The following is a 27122-nucleotide window of genomic DNA, read 5'->3' as shown; positions in this document are numbered from 1 at the left end:
GTTTTGAGTTAAATGCTGTTCTAGGGAACTGGGCTCAATTAAATGTTTTTTTCTTACAAATAACATTGAATCAGCTTCCAGCTATGGGCTCCGTGCACAGCCATGACCATCCCGGGCATGGGTTTGGGAGGGAGGTGCACAGTCTGCAGGACCTTGCACAGCACTGGTTTATACCTGGGGGCCTGTAGCTGCACTGTTTCAAAGCTGGGTTTGTGTGGTGCAATCACATTGCGCAATTGGTTCTCCCCTTTTCCTTTTTTCCCCCCTTCTTCTTCTTTTTAATATCCAATTCAATGTTTTTTGAATTTAGTCTCAGTATTGCTTTCCTAACAGAATAAAAGTGTATCTAAGAGAGCCAGCCTGGTTTAGCCTTCATAAACTTATTTCTTTTTCTAATTTTAAAAAGAAATCCTCCTCACACTTGATCCTTAAAGGGTGAGAGGAAGCCTATAAAGATACTGCACAATTGACTCTCAGGAAAGCAGCTGCAATTTTCATGTGCAGAAAACTAAATGTGGGAGTGAAGGGGCCTATGAGCTCGACAGTTCCAGCTGTTTGGGGCTGCCTTTTAACATGGGATGCAGCTGTGTCCAAGCATCTCTGTCGTCACAGGGAATCACAGACCCTGGGCAGTGGAATGGTCCTGCTGGGCTGGCAGAGCTGGACATGGAGACCTCGAGTTACTGCAATTAGTCCTTGCTGGACTCAAGGAGGGAAACAACAACAAAACAAAAGAAGGAACAAAGATATAAATGGAATTTAAGCAATGCTGTATCACTTCCCAAAGTAATAAATGTGCCAGGGTTAAAAAGTCTTTTGAGACGAGTGCCTGGGGAGATCATAAAACCTTGGCAGCCTTTTAGAGAGGCTATCAAAAACCCCAAATTGATGCTGTGCTGTTAAATCAGTGAATCCCAGAATAGTTTGTGTTGGAAGGGACCTTAAAGCTCATTTCATTCCATGCCCTGCCATGGGCAGGGACACCTTCCACTAGACCAGGTTGCTCAGAAGCCCATCCAGCCTGGCCTTGGACACTTGAGTATAAACACCTTTGAAATGTGATGGTTTTCATGTAGATTCTGCCCAAATTACCAGCCGGCCAAAGTATGTAAAGTTTGAAAGCTGTTGAGATGGCGTTAGCGATTCTTTGTGGCTGTGTGGGTAGTTCACAGAGGTACATGTTGTTCCTTGGCCCCTTACCTAGTGACACTATGTAATAACTAAGGCCCTGATGTATGGACACTGAATTGGAAAAGGAGCAGTATTTGAACATTTGAATAATAAAGTAATTGTAAGGAGAATCCTTGTGGGCAGGAGAAGGACTCAAAATACTGACCCTAGAGGGTCAGTTCAGTTGGTCCCCAAGAGAAAGGAGTTCTGCTTGGAATACAGTGGAAGACCTTGGAAAATACCTATGAGACAGTGTTGTCCTCAAGATGATGAAAATGGTATGGTGGGTGAAATTTTCACTTGCCTGTGGATGTTGTCCTCTGCCCTCAGGTGTGAGTGAGGGTCCCAGTGTGGGCCAGCCTGGGTGATGCATTTATACTCTTGGAGCCAGTCCCTCCTCAGTCCTTCCTCAAGGCCAGCCAAACAGACTGTGCACTCACGTCCTCCTTGCTTTTTGAAGTCATCTCAGTCTTTTGCAATCTGTATTTCTAATTTCTTCAGGGGCCTTGTATTATTTTGTCCCACTCTCACAAATTGAACAGTGTTGCATTAACTCTCCTCCCCATCAGTTCTCTCTTCATGAGAAAACGGCATGAGCATCTGCAGAGCTTTAGCGTGTTTGGATGTCTGCTCTGGCCTATTTTGACCTGGGTTTAAATCCATATGAATTATGATCCTGTAGCCATTTGTATTGTTCTGACAGTACAATTCTTAAATAAAATCCTATTACATTTCAATTCCTACTGATTGTATTCAATGGTCTTTGGAAGCCTTTTCAATTATTTATAATACATTTTTTTCTCTGCTCCTACAGCTGAGCAGAATGTGTATTTTTTCCCTGCTCTGTATGGCTTTTCTCCTTGCTTTGACTGCTGTGAGGCTGTTTTCAACTGGGCTTTTCCCCCCCTTCTATTCACGTGTTGCTTTGGCAGAAGAATGCCAGTGTGGGCTCAGCAGCATGGCTGGGCGGCGGTGAGAGAGCATGGGAGAACGCTCCATTTGCCCTATGCTTTCAGGATTATTTCCTCCAGCCTGCCCCTGCTCAGTGATACACCTTTCACAACTGCAGGACCGTGAGCCAGCAGTTCATCTCCCTGCATCCAGAAGCTTCCCAGTCCCACAGCTGGACTGATGTGTGACCCCCTGCTCCTTCTTCGATGGCTTACATTCTGTGTGCTGCCTAAAGGGAGTTGGAAGCAGGACTTAAAATAGTTTTGGGTGGTTCCTGGTTGCCAGGTCAGCTCCAGTTTCAGTTTTTGGTGGTGAACAGCACAGATTAGTTTATACCTTCTGCTGTTCCTGCAGAGATGTGAAGGCATACACACTCTTTGCAAGGATAACTTGTATTATTTAATGCTTTCTGCAGTCCCTGCGTCCATGCTGTGCATGCAGAAAGCACTGACTTGGTGTTTGCATGCACTGGGGCTGAATCTAACCCAGTATTTAACCCAGTATCTAACAGGCCTTTCCAAAAGGATGCTGTGTCCCTTTGCTTCAGGTCTGCAGAGGTTTTGCTAAGCTGGGATTTGTGGGTGAGGTATAAATGCTCTCTCTTAAACCTCTTTATGTACCAAAAATTGCTTCATCACCACTATTCTGCATGCTATTTGGTTTAAATAAATTCAAGTGGTATCCAGGAAAAGTTTACACCATGAAACAGAAAGTTGTGCTTTATACACAATCAGTTTCAAATGGTGGTTTTTGAGTTTAAACAGGTCCCTAAACTGTGGCTCAAAGCTGAAGAGCACTATACAGGTCTAAGAAATGTAGAATAGGACCCAGCTCCCTATACACAGAAAATTATCGGGGTCACTTTTGGGAAATGTAACCTTAAGTCAGAATACAGAGACAGGATGCTACCAGCTGGAATAAGATGTAGGTAGTTGAAAGAAGACAGAACCTGGTTTCTGTGTTTTAAATCCTAGTGAGGTCTGTTGCTGACTTGGCTGCTCATTGTCATCAGTGGGAGGAGAGATCTGCAGCCCTTGCTGCTCCTGTGCCACTGATCCAGCTCTGCCCTGGCTGGTTGTGTTTGAGTTACGACTGTGTTAACATGAACTGAAAATATTGCAATTGGTTTTGGCTAGTCTGCTGCTCATTTATTTATATCATAGGCTGAAACATGGTTTAGATCTTATTTTGTGAATATCTAGGCTTGGTTATGGATGTATGCATTCAACATCTCAGCATGGAACTGTAACTGATGATGTTCTAAGACTTTTTTTTAAATTAAAAAAAAAGGGGAAAAGCCCCTGCCCAAAGCTGGGACTAGAGTAAGCTCCTAAATCTGTGTTGAAGGAGTGGAGTAAGGAAATGTTTTTGCCTCCATCAGGGATGTCCAGACGCTCCCCTGCGTGAGTGCTGGATGGGGAGGTGGGATCAAAGTAGGGAATGGATCACAACTCGTTTTACAGTTCCTCTCTCACCTGTGTTTTTCTAGATGCCTGTTCTGGGCTTGAGGTTTCTGAAGCTCTGCTGCTCAGAGCACAGCCTGCTTTCTCAGGCCCCCTCCCAGCTGGGGATTCCCAGGGATAGCCTGTGGGATAGGGTATGAGATTGGATAGGATATGGCTCTTGGATCAAGCCATAGCAGCACAAACATTCCAGTAGTGTGGCCTTCAGCACCAAAAATCCTGTCTGTGTTCTCCTCCTTGATGCTGAGGAGTTACCCTGCAAAGCAGGAGGGAGCAATCAGCAGTGTCGTTTTGGGAACGCAGATTGCAGTGTGCTTCCCTTTCATCCCTGCTTGTGGCATTTCCATGGGACTACAGTTGGGAAATCATAAAAGAAAAACCAAGTAGAAATGCTGAACCCTGTGCAGTTGTTCAGAAGAGCTAAGAGTGAAGTGAGCCGCTTTGTTAGCTCTCATCCTGAATTTTACCTGCTGATTTTTAGCAAGATTGCAGCTGTCGGTTCAGCCATGGAGGAGGCAGACGTGCATGGAATGGGTGCCTGTGCTGGGATCACTCCTCAGCAGCCTGGATGAGTCACCTCCTGTGGTTTCGAGCAGCATCTCTGCACTTATTTTGTCATTTAAGTGTTATCAGGTTAGGGAAGAAAGATTTCTTATTTCTCTAGCTCATCTGCAAAAAAAGGAGGCCCCTTGAAACTGCTCCATCTCCTAATTGTACAGCAGCAGCAGATGTGCATACAGCAAACGTTTCCTTGCTGACACATTAGCAGCAGGTCCCCTGCATCTCAGCCCCTTGGCTTCTGCATAGCTCAGTTGTTCGTGTTAAGTTTATCCTCAGTGGCACATAAAGTAGCTCCTGCTGCAGCTCTTTGGATGAAAAATGCCTTGGAAGTGAGGTGGGGGGGTGGGTCATGGGCGCTGTGTGGATGCAGAGGCATCCAGGGACATCCAGCCACCCCTCTCCAGGTTGCAGCTGCTTCCATCATCCTCTGCGGGCAGGAATTTGGCCCAAACATGCTGCTTGGCCAAGCTTACCAGGGTACAAGGACAGGTCTCTGGGTGGAAGCTGGAAGCTCACAGCATAACTGGGGAGTGTGTATTCAAGGCAGAGTTAAAGCAGTTTCCCGAGGAGAGGCAGGGTAATTCTGTGCTGGGTTTTTGAGCAGAGAGGTGAATTGCTGCGGTGTATGTGTTCATCATTCACTGATGGAGCTGGAGACTGACGTCTGTCATCTCATTTGTGGATATTTTTAAGGATTTTCTAGGGAATAACCAGTCAGCACTGTGGGGCTATCTGCTGTAGAGCTGTTAAGATAGATCAGTGGGTCTAAAGGGAGGTGAGACCCTGCAAATGTGCAATTACAGATAATTGCATTAGGACCCATCTTGCTGTGGTTATTTCTACCTTCATGGTGGCACACAGGAAAGATTAAGAAGTAGTTTGGGAAAAAAATCTAAGTTGTGAAAGAACGAAGATCAGACATTCAAGTCTTAAAATTCCAGGTCTTCACTACTGCACTAGTGTGTGGTATTAGACCACTGATGCTTTTCCTGTTAAAATAAAGAAGTATGTGCTTCACATTTTTAGGGGAGACTTGTAAAACCACTGCTTTTTCTGGGAGAGGGGCAGTCCTAAAAAGAGCTCAGCTCCAGGCCAGAGTTCAGTGTTGACATTTGGAGATGCATCCCCAGCCCTGGTGGGAAGAAGAGGAATTCAGGAGAATAAGGCTGTTTTTTCAGTGTGAGAATTATCCCTCAAGGTTTTCCTCCAAAGTAGTGGGTCTTGTTGATGATGTGGCGGCAGCTTCTACGTCATTTATTTTAGTCTGATTTGACATGATGGTGGGTATGCCTAGGTGTAATGGTTGCATCTTTAAACTATTTTATTAAGGCAGAGACAGGGGAATGAGTCTTCAAAAGGGAGATGATGCTCAGACCTGTGCTTAGATGTGTACAAAATACTGTATAAATCACTGTTCCTGTACCTCAGGGCCTTTTACTCTGTCCTGCTCAGTAAAGCACATCTTGCTCTTAAACCATGAAGACAGAAATAAAATTAAATAGGAGAGCTTATTGCTGGCTTCTTTTATACTTTACAGGTGCTTGCTACCTTCCCATTACAGTAAGTGCTGGAGATTATTCTTAGATACACAAGAAAGTCATGTACTGGGAATTGAACCTGACTTTTCCGTAGTCCTGTTTAGTGTCTCACATCAGCCTGGGCTGCCACAACCAGCACTGCATTTTCAAAATCCCTTCAGAAATAAATCACAAAACAATCTTTGTTCCCTGAAACTGGAGGTTTAGGAAGTGACCTCAAGCCACCTAAAGTCAGTGGAAAGGTCTTGTTGCTTTTAATCAGATCCCTCATGGTAGTTGCTGGTGGGTTTTCAATTATCTGGTGTTGACTGTAGTCTTTTTTAGTATGGGGCAAGGGTAATGGCTTCAAACTGCCAGAGGGCAATGTTAGATGGAATACTGGGAAGAAATTCCTCCCTGTGAGGGTGGTGAGGCCCTGGCACAGGTTGCCCAGAGAAGCTGTGGCTGCCCCTGGATCCCTGGAAGTGTCCAAGGCCAGGTTGGATGGGGCTTGGAGCAAGCTGGGCTAGTGGAAGGTGCCCCTGCCCATGGCAGGGATGGGATGGGATGGGCTTTTTAAGGTCCTTTCCCACCCAAACCATTCTGGGATTCTGTGAACATCTCTCTGTCATGTCCTCCTAACAACCACAGCAATCTCTGCTGTAGAAGCACATTGTCATATAATCTTATTTTTTATGAAAAGTGCTTGTTTTTTCTGCAAAGTATTGAGGATAAATGTCCTGAATCTTTGGAAATCTGGTTGAGTAGCACCAGCTTCTATGTTAAAGACAAGCTCTAGTACTGCTACTGGTTTGGAAAAGGTTGTGCAGATGAAATACGTTTGAAAAATTTTGGTTCTCACCTGAAACAGGCCATCTCTGTGTGCAAACAGAAACAAATACTCTACAGTGTTGCCAGCCAATTAAATCTCATTTATCTTTAATATTTTGTCTATTAATTCTCATAGAAAGGGGGGAAAAATTGTTAAATATTAGAACTGCATTCTGTAATGATGGTGGCAATCTTTGTATCACTACTCTTAAAATATCTAAGAGTAAAAAAATTCAGAATGTAATTTTCTTTGGAAACAGCAAAAATGGTAAGTTGTATGATTGAGATCTCTTGTGCTACTGGGCTTTTCACACTGATTTTACTTTAACTTCACCCTGTGTGAATGAAGAGGATGATTGCAATGCCATTCACATTCCCTTCCATATTTGTATTTTACTCTGTGATGTTTGTGAAATCTTCCTTGGATTTAGTGGTGGTATTTCTCCTTAAGAATCTGAGGAAGCAGAAGATGCTCCTAGGAAGTATCATGTTTTTGAGAGCTTTTCTATTTGGAAATCACTTGCTGCTTTAATATATCAAACCCCTATGTATTGGATCAGCAAAATGCTGATTGCAAACAAAAGAAAAGAAAATCAGCTAATATTGCTGATGAAAAAGGTAATCTAGGACTCAGCTTAAGCTGAGGAGCAAAGGCTGTCCTGTATTAAGCTGATGATATGAATCAGTAGAATTAATTCAAATCAGGCACTCCCTGTTGGGAAAAACTAGGTAGATGAGCTTCTCTGTAATGCTGGGGTTTTTTAGCTGTCTAGTTGCAGAATCCCTGTTTTCTCTTGGAAAAGGGGTTTGTGCTGAGCGCAGCTTCCCAGGAGAGGACATGTGGCAGCTCTCCCGTGGGACTGGGCAGCTGGGCTGGTGCAGTGTCAATGCTGGTTTAGTGTAAAGCCATGGTGCGTTTCCCTGTGCTCCTGGTTTTACAGCATGGAGCTGATTCCCTCCCCTTCCAGGCAGTCACTGCTGTGCTCACCTGGCTCTCTGGGACAGCCTCCTTTCCAGTAGGAGGCTGAAGTGTGTAATAAACACAGGACTTGTGCATCACAGGGACAAACAATTCATAGAATGGTAGAAAATGCTTCATTTTATGGCTGTTTGTACCAGTGGGTGAGGGGAGTGTGTTCTGTCCATGGCTTCCAAGGAACAGAAATCACCACTCACTTTGACTTTTCTTCTTCCCCTTATGTCACTGGAAGATGTTGCTCCAGAGTGTTTGCGCCTCTCATTCTGCTGTTCATTTAGCCTGCTCATTTAGCAAGTCAGCAGGTTAATTTTCAATATAGCTGCACTATTCATGCCAATTTGAATAATTTGAAGAAGGAGAAAGAGACCTTATAGGACACTTCTTTTTAAATCATTTTTTCCTTCCCTCTTTAGGCCATTGGTGAGCATCAAAGGCAAAAAGTGATATCTTTTTGGCTCTAAAAATGTCTTTTGGCTGTCAAATAAAACCCAAAAAACTGTCTTTTGTGGTGGAGGGTAGCTGAGAAAGAGGGATGTCGCAATGGAGAAGTTCCAGGTGCTAACTACCAGCAGCCCTTGTGCAGGACAAATTCAGAATTCATTTCTGCTTTCTTCTTTTTAGGAAAAAAAAATGAAATGGAGATCAAACAGGCCTATTTCTTATAGGAAATAAATGTAATTAACAGCAGTAAGTTAAATCCTTGAGTTCTGCCTGGAACAGGTTGTTTCATAGGAAAAGCCAGTGTGGTTTTTCTTTGTAGCTTAGGGTTTTTTTTATGGTTGCATGAAACTCATTGCTTTGATCTCTTGAGCATTGTGAAATTTTAACCTGATTTCCTGTATGGTCAACACGAGAAGAAACTTTTAGATTTGTATTGTAGATTGTATTTGTAGCCTGAAGATGATGAAAGGTTGGTTATCTCAATGCAATAAAGATGAAAACAAATACACCTGTGATAATAGAAGAATTAACATGCACTTGTTGTAAAACACTGGAGGTCCTCCATTTGTATGAAGTGTTTGTGGAAGCAAAATGTGTTTTGTCAAGGATGCAGCCTTTGACCGTCAGAAATAAGAGGTGAAGGCATAATGAGTGGATTAACAAAGTGTTGAAAGAGTTGGTAAAAGAAAAAACACATCACAGACGTTGCTCAGAAGAAAGAAAAAAGGAATTGCTTAAGGTTTCCAAAAGGTAATTTCTATTCTAAGAGTTGAGTTCCCCTGTTTTTAGCTCAGAAGAAACCTGAGGGACAAAGTGCAGCATTTGAGAGTGTCTCTAGTCTTCTCCTGACCTGCGTGTAAGATGTTAATCCTCAACCTGCTGCATTTCATTTGGGGGTGGTGTAGACACTTTTGATCTGCCCAAGAGATTTTTCTCACTAGCATTTTTCAGATTGGAGCCTGCAAATTGCCTCTCAAATCTTGATAATTAGTGATGGTGGGTGGTGAACGTGAACTGCAAATGGTTGAGGTTTTCTTCTTTTTATTTTTGGCTTCTGGAAATCTGTGTGCCCCCAAAATGCTGTGGAAGACAAAAGGAAAAATTACATTGGTGCAGAAGTGGGGGAGGAGGAACGGATGTGTCGTTCTGCTGCTGTGTCAAGTGCTGTGTTTCACATCCCCAAAGCTTTGCCAGGCATTCCACTGAGTGAGGACCAGCACCTCACTTCTGAGTGATTCCCAAACCTCATCCCTGAGGGATCTGGTCCTCAGGCAGGTGAGGTTTCCCAAGGCTGGAGCACATGGTGCTGCCCTGTTCCTCAAATTTCATCCCCTGTAAAATTAATGCTGCTTTTCTCCTACTCTGGTCTTTGTATTAAATCCTCTGCCATCCCTGGGTTGTGTCTAGGTATCCGTGTCGAAGTGTCTCACAGCACTAAGTTAACAGCAGTCCAAGGAACATGCCTGGAAATGTGTGTTAGACTCACCTTGGAGGTCATTGTGCAGTAGCTTTCTCAGCCCAGTTTATTGGTACCAGGAGAAGTTGCCTCCATAACCCAACTATTAATTGTATGGCTTTTTCAGGTGCTGCTGTGATTGCTGTTCTTTAATATAAACGGTGAAACTTCCAGTTCTTGTATCCCCATCTGTTTCCTTTAATCAGAGCGTGCTTTCAAACATGACCGTATTTTTAGAGGTTGATATGTGCTACCAAAATGCTACAGGAGAGATTTGACTGTGGATATTTTTTCCTTTTCTTCCCCAAAGAGCTTTATCCTTCTGTATTCCTGTTCTGTGTCTTGTTGCTCCTGATTGTTCCTGCACCTCAGTGGTCCTGGGACCATCACTGTCCTGGGCATTAATCAGTAATTAAATATTTTGCAATTTGTTGTGCTGCACGTTGGCTGTATAAGGCTTCACAAAAAAATCTCCTCCCAAAACCTGACCCACTGCTCCTTTGTGAAATACATTTGGGTTTTATTACTAAGCAGCTGTTTTCCCTTTTGTAAATGGTCCCTGATAAGAGGCAGAAAAAGAAACAGGAAAAATAATTGAATAAGGCAGGAGCATAATTCATTCAACAGGTACTTCTGTGCTTGCAGTTCTGCTGCTCAGAGGTGCTGAGCTGTGGTTGGCAGTGATTCCCCCTGGGACAGCCTCCTACCTAGGTCTCACCCAAACACCTTCGCGTCCTTTCCAGGGTTACATCAAGCCTTCCCTTGCTCCTTTTCCCATAGTTGGCCACACCCTTTTCCCTGGAATAATACTAATGGTTGTATTTTAACTCAGAAGTCAGTGTTTTCAGGCTCTGTCTACCTGGAGGCTCCTGCTTTTCTCTGAAATCTGAAGCAGGGACTCTTGTTGGTCATGTCTTCCCCCTCATTTGTTTCAGCTGGTCCATTAAAAGCTCTTGTCTTTAACCAAATTTGTGTCCTCTGGGAAGGTAAGTCCCCATTTCATTTCCAGCCCAGGTAGCAGTTCCCTTTTCCAGTCTCCTGTTTCTCCTCCATCTCCCACACCCCTGTGTGTCTTTACTTGTCTCCAAGCACAACATGGCTGATGCTTTAAATCCCTTTAGATCCTTGTTTAGATCTCAGCAGTGAGATGAAGATCTTAGTGCAGGCTGCCACTTGGACACATGAGAGGATGAACTGTCAGCTGTGGCCCTCCCTGAATTGCAAAAACTGAGGAACTTCCCTGGCTTTATACTGATTTTTCCTGTAAAATCTAGGTTTTCCCGGGGGGAAAGAAAAAAGTTACGTGATCATGTAGGGTTAAAAAAATAGCTCCAGAGGGGTGTGCTCACTCCCTTCCACTAACAGCATCAATGCCTGGTCTAAGTTCCCAAAACACTGGCTGCCCCATCCCTGGAAGTGTCCAAGGCCAGGTTGGATGGGGCTTGGAGCAAGCTGGGCTAGTGGAAGGTGTCCCTGCCCATGGCAGAGGTTGCAATGAGATGAGCTTAAAGTCCCTCCCAACCCAAGCTTTTCTATGATCCTATAAAATCCTGTGGTTTGGGCTACATAATTAGCTGTAGCTAATGGGGAAGAGAAGAATGGAGCAATGAGAAGTTCAGGCTCAGGTGTGCATATATGGGAGAGGGAAAAAAGGAGTAGAGCATGTTGGGGGATGTACTGAACATAAAACTGTACAGGGGTGACAGGGAGGGGTGGCTGCTGCAAACAGGGATTAGCAGATATACATTGTATGTTCTAGAACGCCCTCGCCAAGTGGAGAGAAGCACTGCTCTGTGCAAAGAAGGGGGAAGCTGGCTGTGAGTAGGAGTTAGAGGTGGTTCTGCATCCAGAGTCCTTCCCCTTGCTTGGTGAAAGCCATGGGTTGCAGTAGCAGAAACGGAATCACTCTGAGCCTGGCTGCCACATCCTCATGTCCGTGGCTTTGGGGATGGGCAGGGAAATCCCTCTGGAGGCAGAAGCAGAGGCCTCCTAGACTATGTCCTCATGTGTCACTGAGCTGCCTGGGCATGGGGCAGGTGTGCTGCCGGTGCTGAGTGCTCAGGGAAAGGAACCTCACGATTTCCCTTGGGATTATACATTTCTGCTGGGATGGATACTGCTGTGTCATAGAATGCTTTGGGATGGAAGGGACCTTAAAGATCATCTCGCTCCAGCTCTCCCTATCCTAGGTAAGAGTGCTTGTCTTGTGTTACACATAAAATTCTTGTGGTCAGCATGGAGCAAAAAGTACATGTTCAGAAGTAATGAATTAAGAAATGTGTGTGTATGATCTTATGCTATAGCCGAACTAAAAAACTTGGCAAAAAGGGGAGTTTCTCGCTTTTCTCTCTTCTGAAAAGTTTGGCTGGTGCAAAGGCAAACCAGGTCAGCTCACCAAACTTTGAGGTAGTTTTTGTTCCAGCGCAGAACAAACAGTGCAGAACAGTGTTTCCCTTTTGTTTTATGTGACATCTGGACAATTCAGGGAGTGTTATTCCATCTTAAAATGAGGATAGTTGTCTCTTTGAGTGGTGGAGGTTTTATGGATTGAGTAGAATAATGAACATGTAGAGAAAAGATAATACAGCTGGCTATCGCCTTTCACATCTGGGAACATAAGATCTTTAATTGATTTAGAGGGGTTATTTTGTCTGAACACTTGCAATTAGCAGCTCTTAATCAGTAAAATGCTTTGTAAGAAATCTGGCTTGATGGGTAGATTGGTAAAAGGAGCAGGAGGAGCAGATATTGATGGTTTCTTATCTCCTCTCCCAAAACCCTCTGCATTCTGTGGGAATAGCTGGCTGGGTGGGAAACAGATCTGTGTGTTGCTTTCTTCAAGCCATGGATTAAAGAATCAGGCTGGAAGAGGCTTTGAGTTCGACTGCTGTGCTCTGTCCCAGGGCAGAGTGGAGGTACCTTTATCATGACCTGCCTGTACCAGATGTTACGGAATATGCTTTTAGCAGCCTCAGGCCATGGAGTCTGTGCCCTTGTGCTCCTCCTCACAAACCCCACTTTTTATCTCCTTGAAGCTCCTCATGCAGAGGGTACCTTGTGTGAATGTTTTCCTCTCTCTTTGGCCATGTTTAGGTGAAAGGGACGTGGGAGCCGAGCAGGAAGGTGGATTATTTCTGCAAGGATGAGCGGATGTCACTAGAGATGATCTGTGGTTCGGTCCAGCTGGAGCTGTCTGAATGAAGCTATGGGCTGTGCCTCCGCCAAGCATGTGTCTACTGTTCAAAACGAAGAGGAAACTCAGAAGGGCAAGAACTACCAGAACGGAGATGTGTTTGGGGGTGAGTGTCACAGGATTGTCTTTCTCCCAGCACCATGAATGCTCTGGAAGGTGTATGTGGGAGTCTTAACCTTTCACGAAATAGAAAGTAAAATGCATGTTAAAATATATCACAGTGGTAGAGCAGTTGGCCCATCCAGGGGATGGTACCACAACACTTGAAACAGAGGTGAAATCCTCAGTGGAAAAAATAACATTTTAAGTGATGTACAGTACTGCACTGTCTTTACCTCCACAAATCCTGGAATAGTTCAAAGACTACGAGTTGCACGACCCCCTCGTGTATTTATATATGTGTCTTTATGTTTGTCACTGGGTACCAGCATAGTTGACTCATTTCCTAAAAATAAAAATCTGTTCAGTAAGAAAAGTGATTCCTCACTTCTGTTGTCCTGTAAAGCAATAAAACATTAGTTCTGAAGTCCTGTAGAAAACAGGGTTTGAAGGTACAGTGAAACTAGAAACTGAGGGGTTTAGTGGTACTGGGAAGCTGGGAACATGGGATGAAAACATCTGTTTCACTGTGAAGACTGGTGTATGATCCAGGTCTTGTCCATCTGGAGAGGTAAAGTTATAGGAGATAAAACCGTAGTCAGCTTCACATTTTTTCTGCTCCAGATTCTGTTAGTATACACAAAGTAGTTTTTAGATAAAGTGGTAAATCTTTAAATACAGTTTTTAGAAGTGTCAGGAATTATCTGAAAGACTGTTCAGAAATGAAATTTCTGGATCTGCCCAGATACCTGTCTGAAAGTTAAGTCAGCTGTGAATAAGCTGCCTTGGTACTGAGTCCACCAAACCCCCACGGTGTTTTTCCCAGCCTTTCTGAGGGCTAGCTTTCTCTCCCAGTGGATCTCAGAGTAAGAATTCCCAAAGGTGTTACCTGAAGACAAAGTAGTTGTTCAACAAACTTCAGGACAGTTCAGTGCTCCTTCTCCTCCCTGGGAGATGCTGGGTTTGGAATTGTGAGCTCAGTACATTGCTTTTGTGTAAAATAGGCTTTAAGTGCTGCCATGAGCAGAAAATTGTATCAGCTGCTCAAAGGAATATGAGTGTAGATTTTAGCTGATACTTAGTGAGGGAGAAGTTTTTGGCAAAATGTGAGTCTCAGTCTTTTTTATGTGTGGTGGTTTAACCACATGCTGTGGGCCAAAGACCATAACTTTAGCACAGGAAACTTAAAGTAGCTTCTGGAGTCAGAGGATCAAGAAGATAGAAGGGATTTTGAAAGGCTCCCATTTATAGAGCTGAACTGGTATCAGCAGTATCATTTAGCTGTTCTGGGATCCGTCTCATGGTTGTTAATCGTTCCCTGTTTTACTGTCAGAGGTTCTACCTGCTGTTAACCATCTTCTGGCCCATGCTTTAGTCTAGGTACAGGATTTGTCATTCCTAAAGATCTGAGTCCATGACTGATTCTTTCTTAGCAGAGTTGGAGTCTGACTTGAATAACTTATTGAATGGTAACCATAGAAGTCACATTTTTTCCTTGCTAGTGAAAGACAGCTTCTAGGTCAGGAATTGGGTGCATGAGGAGGTTGAGCTGGAGTTCTGCAGATCATCCAGTGCCACCCCCTGCCATGGGCAGGGACACCTTCCCCTAGCCCAGCTTGCTCCAAGCCCCATCCAGCCTGGCCTTGGACACTTCCAGAGATCCAGGGGCAGCCACAGCTTCTCTGGGCAACCTGTGCCAGGGCCACCCCACCCTGATGCTTTCTTTCTTATTTCTGGGAAGGGACAGAAGTGTCTCACCCAGCCAGTGGCCATGAACAGAGTATCTGTGCTGCCTGTAGGGATTAGAAGTTCCCTGCAGGTTGTTTAGGCAGAGCTAAACCAAGGTGGGTGGCAGGGAAATGAGGAGCCAAGAGGTGATGGAAAAGGAATTAGAGGTTAGTTTTTGGGGAGGAGGCTGCAAAGTAAGGGAAACAGAAGTCAAGTGGGGTTGGAAGGTGGCTGATGTGTCAGTAACACCCTGAGAATATCAGTGAGCATAAACCATGCTGTGCATGGACAGTGAACATGGGCAGTGTTGGCAGCTGGGGACTAACGTGACATCAAGTTCCTGTGCAGAACTAGCAGGGATGAGCTTCATGGCTGTGGTAGCCACACTGCCTCAGATGTTTCACAAGGGGAGGAAGTCCTGAGGGATTTGGTACAGCAATGAGAGGATTAAAGGAAAAGAGCAGAGTGCTGGTGCTGCCTTCCCTGGGCAGGTGGTGGGGTCTGAAGGATGTGGCTGACAGGAATTGTCCCTCACTGCATGACAACACCCAACTGGAAACAATTCTCCTTCCTTCCTCCAGCACCTTCCCCAGACAAGCTGCAGGCAGAGTCAATAGTAAGGATTGTATTTTCCAGTTAAGCAGTGTTTGGATTTTTTTTTCCCCATCAGTAGTTTTTACTCGACTCCAGATGTCAGATTGAATCCAGAGAGAATTTTCTGAGCTTCTCAGAGTGGTGCAGTGGTCTTCCTCAGAGCCTCTGGATCTTTTTTTCTTCTTTCCTGGTGGGATTGGTTGTAGCCAAGTGTATTGACTATTGGAGAGATCATGGCTTCTGAGAGATGTTTTTTTTTTTAAACTTTTAAAAGTCACTGCAGGTTAAGATTGATCTCCAGTACCCTATTTCTTCTCCAGCTTTTAACCTTTTATTTTAGCTGAGCAGACACATCGAGCCAGGTGCTCACTGTGAATTTGAAATCCTGATGTTTAAAACTGAGAAACCCATCATGAAACCCATGAATTCTGTAAGGACAAATCCTGATAAATGAAACCAAAACGTAAAAATTTCCACCCTATCCCAAGCTGTAGAAGTCATGCTGCATTTTGCTGTAATATATATTTAAATAATTGAGTTAGCAGGCCTATCAAAGGAGATGTTCTAGAGAAGATTGAATATAATGTGATTATTATGTCTGTTGGTCTCTAATGACTTTAAAATCCCTCTAATAAGGATAGTAATAATAAATCTTCATTTATTCATCATTCCACTTCAAAGCTGATTTCCAGGGCAATACATAAGAACTATAATATGTAAATACCAATGAAGAACAAAATGCCATGGTAGACCCTTGAGCATTGTTTATTTCAGCATGTTTTAATAATATAACATCTCTTGTATATTAATTTTATTTGTGACTTTATAAAAATTATGGGATGTTTATTTGGGGAGGAGGTTATTGAAGTAGTTCTTTCGGTAAGAATGTAAGTGGTAATGTGATTTGGAAAAAAAAATATTCTAGAATCTGTTCATTAATCTGAGAGGCTTAATGCAGATGTTTCCATGGAGCTCCTGGGTGCTTTGCAAAAGGGGGAGCGAACATGTCAGGTAGGAATTTTCTGACAAAATGGGAATATCTGGGTGGGATTTCTGTTGTTAAGAGCAGTTCCAATTGCTAAACCTGTCTAAATAAAGCTGAATGCAAAGTAGTTTATAAACCGGTTTATCTCAGAACAGCGGGGAGAAGGCTGGGAAATGAAATCTTCAGCAGTAAGGTATTGTAATGAAATTGAAAAACTGATTAATGCACAAGGGCAGGCTGGACAGGGCTTGAAGCAATCTGGGCTAGTGGAATGTGTCCCTGCCCGTGGCAGGGGCTTCGATGAGATGGGCTCTAAGGTCCCTCCCAACCCAAACCATTCTGGGATTCTATGGTAGTATCTGATTGCTTCCCAGGCTCTAGGGCAGTTTTCTTTCTCATGTTGATGTTTTCTTTCTTCCTATGTCTTTTATGGGATTGTCTCCCTTTTGTTCATCCCTGTCTTGTGACAGGTATTTCCTTCCTTGTCTCTGCCATATCTCATCCATGTGGTGTCGTAGTCCACTGTCAAAGACAGCAGAGCCCTGACTTAGTTTGAAATAAATGCCAAATTGCTAAAATAATTGAAACCTTTAAAACATGCACATTGTGCGCAGAGGAAGCATAACAAGGGGAAGTTGGGACTATGATTTACCTTTCCTAAATATGCATTGTCATCTCCAAATACAGTGTGTCCAAACCTTTGTGGAGATTAGTTTGCTTTGAAGGCTCTTTCCTTAATAGGCCAGAGGTATCATCTTACTGAAAACTTCAGTCTTGGGATGTTGCTCAGGACAATTCAAAATATCTCTGGGCCTGGCAAGACTGTTCAGATGTCCTTAATTAATATGAGGTAACTCCCTAAACCCATCTTGTTCCAGTACACAGAATTCTGGAGATCATCTGGCCATTTGAAGTGGGGAAGTTTTCAGTTAAAATTTTCGGTGAGAAAAGTATCTGAGAAATGTTTTCAGTGAGTAACACCTTCCTGTTGTTACACCATTATAACCCCTCTCCCTTCCCCTAACTGTCAGGGGAAAAAAAAGCTAAAATTGAAAATGAGAAGTTCCTTATTCTGGAAGACAGCGTGGCCATCCTCAGTGAACTGAAGCTGTCTGGAATGCTGTAGCTTAAGCAACTGAACTTGTCATGTCAAGTGTGGATGTGTGTTGGGGTCAGAAGGTCTCACTGCACCCAAACACGCAGCTCCCTTTGCCTGGAAGCCTTTATTTGATGGACTGTGGTGGTCAGCTTGTGAACACTCCATGAGAAACTGCTCCAGCTCATGTGGCTGTCCTGACACGTTCTGCAGTGTCATCTCTTACTCATTCTGGGGACAGATGCATAAGGGGACCAGCCCCATGCTGTATCCTAATTCCATACTTTGAGACTATAACTTCTTTTAAAGACATTTTCAAACATAAAAATATTTCTGGTGTAATCACAGGCACTTGTTCTTAATCCAAGCTCTATGGAAGTGAGTGGCCTGTAGGCACCCACTCTCTGAAAATTCAATCTCAGGGGTCTAAAACCAAATATCACAGTGAGTTTCAAAGGAGGAGATTTTCATTGCTTAAATTGAGACTCTGGCTGAGCTCCTGAAAGGGAACGTTGTTCGTGGTTTCAGCAGCTCCTGTGGTAAAATAGGTCTTGCTGCAGTGCTTGAAAGCTTAAGAAAAGCAGATGAGTGAGTGAGTGTGCACATTGCAGCAGAGGGCTGAAGTGCATGAGCATCTTCCAGAATTGTACTGGACTCTGTGTTTTTAACTGCCAGAGGGCAGGTTTAGATTAGGGATTGTGAAGAATTTCTTCCCTGTGAGGGTGGGCAGGCCCTGGCACAGGGTGCCCAGAGAAGCTGTGGCTGTCCCTGGATCCCTGGAAGTGTCCAAGGCGGGCTTGGCCGAGGCTTGGAGCCACCTGGGCTAGGGGAAGGTGTCCCTGCCCTTGGCAGGGGGTGGAATGAGATAATCTTTAAGGTTCCTTTCAACCCAAACCATTATGATTGTGTGATTCTCTCTTTCCTTGCCTGGTTTAGCAATTTGTTGATAGCCTGCTAAGTAAACAGAGGGCAGTCCTAAACAAGTGCTTCAGGAAGTGAGAGAAACGAATAGAACCAAACCCTACCTACTTTGGTTATGTTCATGTGGAAAATGTAACAAAATTGCATGTGTTAGCTAGGTTTATGATGTATTTGTGTAACTCTGAGAACACCCTTGCTAAGTCAATAATTTACTATTTTATTACCATAAGGAAGCAACAGAGTTTAAAGAAAATCAAAACAAAACCAAACTGCACCCTCAGGTTTTGTCTAGTTATGTATTCATGACCAATATGTGGAAAGAAAGTGTTTTCCACATGAATTAAAACTGTATTTTCACCTTTTATGTAGAGAAGGGACTTATCTTTATAGCTCTTGGAGAAGGTGCTGCTTTTACAAAAGAGGGAAGAGGCTGCTCTGGTCTATGGGTTGGCTCTGAGGAGTAGCAAAACAAGCTCCTCCTCCCTCTCCAGCAAGGAAATACAGATATATAGATATATAAAGAATACAAAAAGAGCAGTCCCAGGCATGCAATGAGCCAGATCCAGGGAATGCAGTGAGGAGCACCAGGAGATGAGGCTGGAGACAGGGAGAGGAGAGATGGGAAAGAAGACACCTACAAGGGGCTGAGGTCCCTCCAGGAGATGGGACCAGAGGCAGGACTAGAGACAGGCAGACCTGCTCTGGCAGGGACTGGAGGCCCAAGTCTCAGCAGAAACAGACCTCCTGGATGCACAGGCAGGAGATGCAGGTGGGGTCTCAAGGGGCTGGTTGTGGCCTCTTAGTGCACTCAGGACTCTGACAACAGCTATCCATTAATTGTGGTGTGTATGTAATGATGGTGATTGAAATAGTTCTCCCTTCTCCTACTCTTTTCCCCATTTTTTCCCCTTGGAAGTGCGAAAACTTTGATCTGGTGATACTTAGGGGTGAGGTCCAGGTCTGTGGAAAGGTTCCTGCAGGCTCCAAGAAGGTACCTTGCCTCTTTTGGCAAGATTGGTTTTCAGTGTCTATTTTCACCCATCCAGCAGAGAAGAAAGCCAGTTCAGAAGTGATGGGAAAGTAGCTTTTTAGATACCTGGGTGCTGGAAAATTGCTTAATTGTAAATGGTCCACGCAGTAGAGCAACAGTGTTTGAAGATATTTCTCTGTGCCTATTTGAAGTTCTGTCTCCTATTGTTTCAGTTCTTTCCTTTGAAAAAAAAAATCAGAAAGACCCTAAAAGAGATGACTTTCCTGAATGGATAGAAGATCTTTGCCATGGAAAGATTGCTGAGGTTTTCCTACCTGAAAGAGAGTTGGACTTAGAACGGGTATCCATAATTAGACAGCCCTCACACTCTATAATGAGCTTCTTCTGGTGGTTAATCTTCTTGCACTGTTGTTACAACCCCTTGGCATGGTATTAGATGAGGGAATTATTCTGCAGAGTCATTCTCCTTAGTGGAAGGGAGCTGGTTTTGTCCAGATCTTTGCAGTGCTGGGTTTGGAATGATACACACACAGTTGGTCTTGGCACTTCAAGTGGGGATTTACAGTACAGAGACAGAATGTGAGCCAAGGTGGAGAAACAGTTGATATCCCTGGTTTAGGAGCAGAAATTAATCACAGGCAGGTAATCACTTCCCTGCTTCTTATTTTCATCTGAAGCTTTCCCCTTTTGCAAGCTCCCTGTCGGCATCAGAGCACCCAGAGAGCAACCAGAGGGCGGGGGGCTCCGAGGGACCCCGAATATCTGCAGGCTCTGGAATGTGGACAGAGAGAACGTGGTGTTATTCTTGGGAGTGACCTTTCCTCCAAGCTGCCTAGCTCCTTGGAGAGTCCAATCCCAGCCCATATAGATGAAGTGCAAGGGGTGTGCATTTCACAATTGCATTAGTGGGCTATAAATAGGGCCATACATCCGCCTTTGGCGCTGGCTAGAAAGGAGCCAGGATGTGTTTTCTGGCAGCCTTGGTGCTCAAGGAAATCCGTTTATTTTATGGTACAGACACACTTAGTTTTTCACTTAACCTTTTAAAGACAGTATCTTTGGCATTCATTGCCTACCTGTATGTGCAAACGAAGAAAAATCATGGTAAAAATGCCATATACTTTCAATTACTGCAGTGTTCCTTTAGTCGTTTTCCAGATGTTTTATTACTGGACCACAAATTTGGAGGGAAAAAAAACCCAAGAGAAAATGCCAAAGCCTGAAATTTGGCCAGAAAAGACTCACTCTAGGGAATAATTCCCAATTCCCCAGGTAAACCTTGTGTAGCTGTATGGGTGTGTATTCATTTCAGCAACACAAGGCTGAAATTTTTGAGGCTGTAATTTTATAGAAAATATCTACTGGTAGAAATAGCTGTTAAATACAAAGAAAATGTACCTGACCAAGAAGTATTTGTGTACCTTTGGCATAAACAGTCGAAGGTGCCTTTATAGGATAGAAGAAGTGAATGTAGAAGACATTTTTCCAGTAGGTAGTTCTCCAAAACACTGTGCCATCATGGTATTTTAAATAAATATTACAACCAAATGTTCTCATGTTCTCCTTGGTGAGAGGCCCAAGACTGACAGTGCTTTGTCTTGAGCTAGCACCAGAAAAAAATGGGAAAAATTGGAAAATGTTAAGGTTTCTGCCTCATGTGCTTGTGAAAAACAAAGCCTGGCTTCTGCTGAGCAGGTGTGATTATGCCCTGCCATTTCTTCTTACCTGTACGAGTGGGGGCTCTGGCAAAAAGGGTCACGTTTAGGGTGCTTTTAAATTCTGTATTTCTTTTCTGTTCTTGTCATGGGAGCACTGCAGGGGCTGTTTGGGCAACTGGGGTGCAGAGCTTTTCGTGTGCTGTGGTACTGGGCAAGAGCACGGAGTCACTTTTGTTTCAGGAGTTATGGATTCAGGAATGATCTTGAGCTATTCAGAGGGGAAAAAGGGGGTGTAGTGGTTTGGTTTTTTTCCACTGAAGTCTCCTAAATTGTGTTAAAGCTTGTATTTGTTATAATTACATGCATTTTATCCCCTGTATTTTATTGTCAAGTGGTTGCAGCCCCCAAGGCTGCCAGAGCTCCAGGAGCATTTGGACAATGCTAGGGATTCACAGGGTGGAAATGCTGGGGTGCTTCACAGGGTGGAATTGCTGGCGTGCAGGGCCAGGGGTGGGACTGATGATCCTGGTGGATCCTTTCCATCTCAGCAGATTCTATGATCCTCTGATTCCATGATATACTGTATTTCTAAGTGTAGGAGCTGCGTGCATCTTGAGATCTTTTTAGGGTGAAAGTACCCATCTAATACAAGTGCTCTAAGCATGTATTTCTTACTTTGATTTTTTTTTTAGCTATTACTAAACTCCTTCTTTTCAGACATTGGTATTTTGCTTTCTTTTAAAAAGTGTTGCCCAAAGGGAAGGGGAGAAGGCATGGAAAATCTGGAGCCAGAGTAAAATATTAATCTTTCCAATAGGTTTCTTTTGGAGCTGCTAGATGGTCTGTAAGGAAAATAATGTAATTAACTTCTGTATCTTTTGCATCTGGAAATGTGTGCTGTATTTTATAAATCAAGTTTTGGTTAGACCTCCCCTCTTGGTTTAAAGAAATACTGACAGTGGGGAGATACACTGGTTCTGGGTATTTATTCAGTCCCTTCCATATTGGAATTAATAAAAATGAAATAGCTGCTGATTTAAAAATACTCTTTGAGGTCCATGAGCAGGGAAAATTTGATAGCCTAATATTAATAGAAAAAAGTTACTGCGCCAGAAAGGGTATGAAAATCCATTTCAAGTCATATGTTGCGAGGCAACAATCTCATTTAATAGTTGACTGATTGAGAATGGCATTGCTTGTTAAGGAAAGAGGAATTGGCTTTTTTATTGACAAGGAAACTGAAGGCACCTCATCCTGTATTTGCAATAATAGGAGATGTGTAATTTCGAGGGTGTGGAGTGGTAATGACTTATTTTCCAGAGAATCCTTGGGGCAGTTCTGTTCAGGAAAGTTTTTGGGTGGATGGATACCTTAGGAGGTCTGTAAGGGGCAGGGCCTCCACTGCTGCATGAGGGATGCTCACAGAAATGGTCAGTTAGGTATTTTTCCTGGAATTGAATAGTCCCTGACAGGTTCTGTGCCAAAGTGAGGAATGTTCAATGGAGTACATAGGCAGATGGCAGCTGGGGGAGGGTCAGCAGAGACTGGGAGTTTCATTAATGACATTGAAAAACCTGAAAAGAATTAAATATTTTGTTCTTGGTGGGTTTTTTAACTTTCTGAGGGAGAATTTCAAACCAGAGCAGTGAAATGGAGTTGAAGGAGCCGTTCTGAGCTGGCCATGCTGTGCTGTGTTCAAGGCAGCCTGGATCCAGACACCCACCTTGGGGCTTCATATGAACAGTTATGTTTTCAAGGCACAGACCCTTTGTTTTCCTCCTGTCCATTCCTTTAATTAATCTCTCTGTTGCTTGTTTCCTCTCCTGCTTTCATTTCTCAATTTGATCTTTTTAGTGGGCTAGATAATTGCATTTACTGAGTATCCTTCCTGCCAAGCACCATGGCTGTAATCTCCTCCACCTGAGAAATGGTTTCCTTTGAACAACTTGGCATCTGCCTCAAAGTTATGTGTTAATTAAACGAAAACAAAAACGTAAAAAAAAAAGTGTCTGTGTGTATATATATATATTTATATATGTATGTGTATATGAATTATATAGTTTCAGCAAGCAGAAATCTGGGTAGCTGAAAGCTAGGTATGAGTGCACACCACCAGCACTGTTCTTTGGCTTTGTAATTATAGAGGAGTGCACAAAAGTCTTTAATTATATGATCACATGGCAGTTTTTTTCAATACCATCTCACATATAGTGTTTCCTCTGATCTTGAACACAAAGACAGTATGAGCAAGGCAGAAATTGTGTGTTTAACAATAAATGGATTTGGGGATGTTGAAGTTTTATTTTAAAATCTTTCCTGAGATAATGAAATGGCCTCTGAGGCCATGGTTCCACTGACCTACCTACAACTAAGGTAGGCCTGGCAGATAAAGAGCAGTGGGCCTGTGCCCCTGGTGTAAGGTTAGTTAAAAAAAATCCATAATTTGTAATGTGATAGAAAATTGTATGTACAGCTCCAGTTTTCACAAGACTTGGATTGTATGACAGCCAAAATGTAGAGTAGCCTTGGGGACTTTTTGACCAAGAAGAAACCAAGTACTGGAAGGAACCAAGAAGCAAAAACAAGTAGAGAGAACTAAGAAGAAACCAAGTGAAGAGAGGAACAGAGTAACTCCCTCCTTGATTAGGCTGCGCATCTCCTGCTGTGTCAGCTGGTGTACAGTGGTTTGTTTCTGCAAGTCACATGCCAAATTTGAAAATTAAACCTATAGAAACAAGGGAGCTAAATTATGGCTTCATCATCACCTGCCGCCTTTACTGGGGTGAAGGGAACCAGAAAACCCAGGATACACAAACTGAGGCACCTGAGGAGCAGCGGCAGCGCAGGGGCTGGGACGGCGCCCTCTGCCACAGGCAGACATCAGGCTGGGAGAGGACAGAGGTACCCAAGGGATGGGGAGCTGTGAGTGGTTTGCAGCTCTGGAAACTGCTGACAGCACTGGTGAGGGGTGGGTTAATATGGCAACTTGAAGGGTTTGTGCTTCTCCAGCAGCAAAGATCAAGATCATGTCCAGGACAGTTAATGGAGCTGTGTTCTGTCAGACCTGTCAGCCTCAGGGATTGCTGCTGAAAGATGTCATGGCTTGGGCCTGCAGAAGGGAGGTTTGATAAAGTAGAATGGAAGTTGCTAAATTTTTTCAGGTAGGCCTCACCCTTGAGGGAGTTAATGTTTCATGAAGCACTGGGTATGCCAGGGGGCTGCTGGCTAGCTTAGAAAAGAGCTACCCCAGTCTTGCTCAGTGTCCTTCCAATTCTGCAGGAATTCTCCATTTAGGGGCTGGCTTTTGTTACACTGAATGTCTCAATCCCTTTTTTTCCTCCAAAAATACAGCCCTAGCGGTCACATCTGCCTTGTGCAGAAGCAGTCGTTGGCGTTCCTTGGGTACATGTTAGGGTTGTGTAGGAAGAAGAAAAAATGCTTGAGGGTGGTCTTTGCAGATGTGCTGCAATCTGTGTGGTGTGTTGATTTTTAAAGAGCTGTTCTGTCAGAGGATTTAGATTTAGTTGGCAGAATTGATGTGTTGCTCATGCACCTTTTCTCTGTTTAGTATCTGGTGGTGTCCACTGCCTCAGCTGTATTTTTACATTGGATTAAGGTAAGCTAAATTAATTTGGGAAATCTGAATGAGCATTTTCAGATAATCCTTTGAGAAAAATGAGTTGGCTTATTTCCTAAGCTATTTTTATTATTCTATTCATGTTAGTAAAACCATGATCACTTGGATCAAGAATTGCTTGTGAATTGATAGCTTTGAGGGCTGGTAACAGAGGAAGACAACAGGCTGCTCACCCAATGCTGGTTGATCTCCAATGAAATTTCACTCCCAGCCCACATCCAAGTGGATCAGAAACCCACCCCCACAGCTGAACAAATGCTTCAACTCTGTAGAATCAAATGAACCATGGAGCTGCTACTTTCTGTAAGTGCTTGAAGCTGGACTTAAGAAGATAACTCAGATCCTCCATTTCTTGATATTTAGTTCAAGAAACATGAATTTGCAGGATTTTTGGAACTGCTTTCTCTGACTGTTGCCTTTTTTTGGGATTTTTGACATAACTTCTCTGGTATCCAGGCAGTTGATACTCACATACATAACAGAGATGGAATAACCTAAGCAGCTCATCTCACCTTTCCAGTGCTCCAAACCAGATGGACGTGAACCAGTGGCACTCAAGGCTGATGATTCAGGTGGTGGAAACTGCAGCCACCCAAGCAATCTAATTCTGCTCCTTGACTGTCCTGGTGGTCTGTGATTTTGTTTTTTCCCTTGTAGCCTGGCTCTTTCTAGAGGTGAGCCCACCACTGCTCATGTCCTCCCAGTGCAGCTGTGGGTCTCGGTGTGTTCCTCCTTCCCAGTGGCACTGGAGATGCGCTCTGGGAGAGCTGAATCCAGCTCCAGCATCCCAGCACAGGCAGGACATGGAGCTGTTGGAGCCAGTCCAGAGGAGGCCGTCAAGATGATCAGAGGGATGGAGCAGCTGTGCTATGAGGGAAGGCTGAGAGAACTGAGATTGTTCAGCCTGGAGAAGAAAAGTTTCAGAGTGATCCAATTGTGGCCTTCCAGTGCCTGAAGGGAGACAAAAAAGATCGACAGAGACTGTTTACAAGGGATGGAGGGACAGGACAAGGGGGAATGGCTTCCCACTCTCAGAGGGCAGGGTTAGATGGGATATTGGGAAGGAATTGTTCCCTGTGAGGGTGGAGAGGCCCTGGCACAGGTTGCCCAGAGAAGCTGTGGCTGCCCCTGGATCCCTGGAAGTGTCCAAGGCCAGGTTGGATGGGGCTTGGAGCAACCTGGTATGGTGGGAGGTGTCCCTGCTCATGGCAGGGGTTTGGAATTGGATGATTTTTAAGGTCCCTTCCCACCCAAACCATTCTGGGATGGTTCTGTTCTCAGCATTTAAGTGGCTCACCTGCTGTTCTATGTTTCAGTAGAATTGCATCAAAATCTCTTATGGTTCTTAACAAATATTTTTAGAAAAAGCAGTTCAGTCCTTTATCTAAATATAGCTTTGAGCTTTCAAGCCTTTGGGAGAGGGGAGCACGTGAAGCTTTGATCCGTGGCATTCACAGCAGTAGGAGCACTTTCTGCACCTGGCAGAAATAAGTACAGTGCAGAAGAATTTGTTAGACAGAAGGCTCCTGTTTTACAGAAGAAATGTGTGGTTTAGGCTGGATGAAGGATGCATCTTGGCATGTCGTGCAATAGGCAAGAGAGACTGCAGAAAAATATGTGGCACAGGAAAATGAAGATGTGTTTAGAAACTTCCCTCTGGGTGGTATGACTGAAGTACCACTCACCTCCTGCCTGATACTTGATATCTCACTAAAAATAGAGGAGATGCTCACCCATCGTCCGTCTTGACAGTGGAACCAAATCTGTTCGTCCTTAGGTGTCTGAAGTGGTAGTGCAGTGTAAATCAGCATTCTATTTATTTATTTATTTGTTTGTTTGTTTATTTAAAGGCTTGCTGTTTAACCAGATATTTCTCTGAAAGTCACAGTGACTCCACATATATTTGACAAAGTTATGCTTTTATCTGGTGTTTTTCTTTTCTATAAACTGAGCCAGAATTAGTGTCATTGCCCATATTCCTGTGGTAAAGGCACTTACAGCCATGTCTGGAAGTGCTGAAGACATTTTTCTCATAGGAACCACCACAGTTTTGTGTCCCCCACCCAATAATTGTTTCAATATTCTAAGTTGATATGCTCATTTATCACAGAAATCGTTATTAATGAGTGCTGTTTTTCTTTGTCACATTGCCATGGCAACCGGGTGACATGTTTGAGTGGAATTATCTGTTTCCAGATGGAGATCTTCATTCATAAGATTTTCCTGCTGAGAATTTTTGCAGCATATTCAAGTTCAAAATTTTTCTTCCCCATGCTTTTCCACAGTTTGGATCTAGAGGCGTTCCTGCTTTCTGGTTTATATCCTGTGATTTTGTGGTGGGTGTTATGCTAGCAATATTTCTGTCTTTTATTTGTGGTTCATTTATGTTGTTTTTCTTTTGATTTAATTGAGTTGCTTTTCTTCAACTCAGGATTTGCTGTGACAATCCCATAAAGCCATTCCTCCCCCATGTGAGTTACTGGAAATTTTCTCCTTTTGTATAATACACCACACAATAGAAGATGATATTTGATTTTGTTTTTACTCCTGAAAGGAGCATAAGGATGTATTTATCTTTATATATGACATATCACATTCTGAGTGATAGAGTCCTAATTTTTTTTATCACTAGTTGATTTTTAGTTCTATACAAGAAAGAAACATGAATATGTTTCACTTTTCTTTTTGATATAAAACTGTATTTAGGAAAAAGACCAAGGTAAATATGCATAGAGTACAGATTTCCTTTATCCTGAACTCCTTACAGTTTTAAAGGTCTTGTTGGCTGCCAGACTTAATGAGGTCCTACTGGATCTCAATCAACATCTCAGGATTTCTCTGGATTTGTTTC

General features: G+C 43.5%; 1 protein-coding gene across 3 annotated transcripts in view; it reads left to right on the top strand.

The window, feature by feature from the left end:
• The window catches only part of C8H1orf21 (chromosome 8 C1orf21 homolog), a 107972-nt gene that overhangs the window by 31991 nt on the left and 48859 nt on the right, over positions 1-27122 (top strand). For all 3 annotated transcript variants that reach the window (XM_069022790.1, XM_069022791.1, XM_069022792.1), the window contains exon 2: positions 12463-12668. In XM_069022790.1, the coding sequence (XP_068878891.1) occupies positions 12575-12668 (94 nt within the window). In that variant the 5' untranslated portion in view covers positions 12463-12574. The remainder of the gene's footprint in view (positions 1-12462; positions 12669-27122) is intronic.

The sequence above is a fragment of the Aphelocoma coerulescens genome, chromosome 8 (assembly GCF_041296385.1).
Source record: "Aphelocoma coerulescens isolate FSJ_1873_10779 chromosome 8, UR_Acoe_1.0, whole genome shotgun sequence".
Classification (NCBI taxonomy): Eukaryota; Metazoa; Chordata; class Aves; order Passeriformes; family Corvidae; genus Aphelocoma; species Aphelocoma coerulescens.
This window is presented reverse-complemented; position numbering and strand designations above follow the sequence as displayed.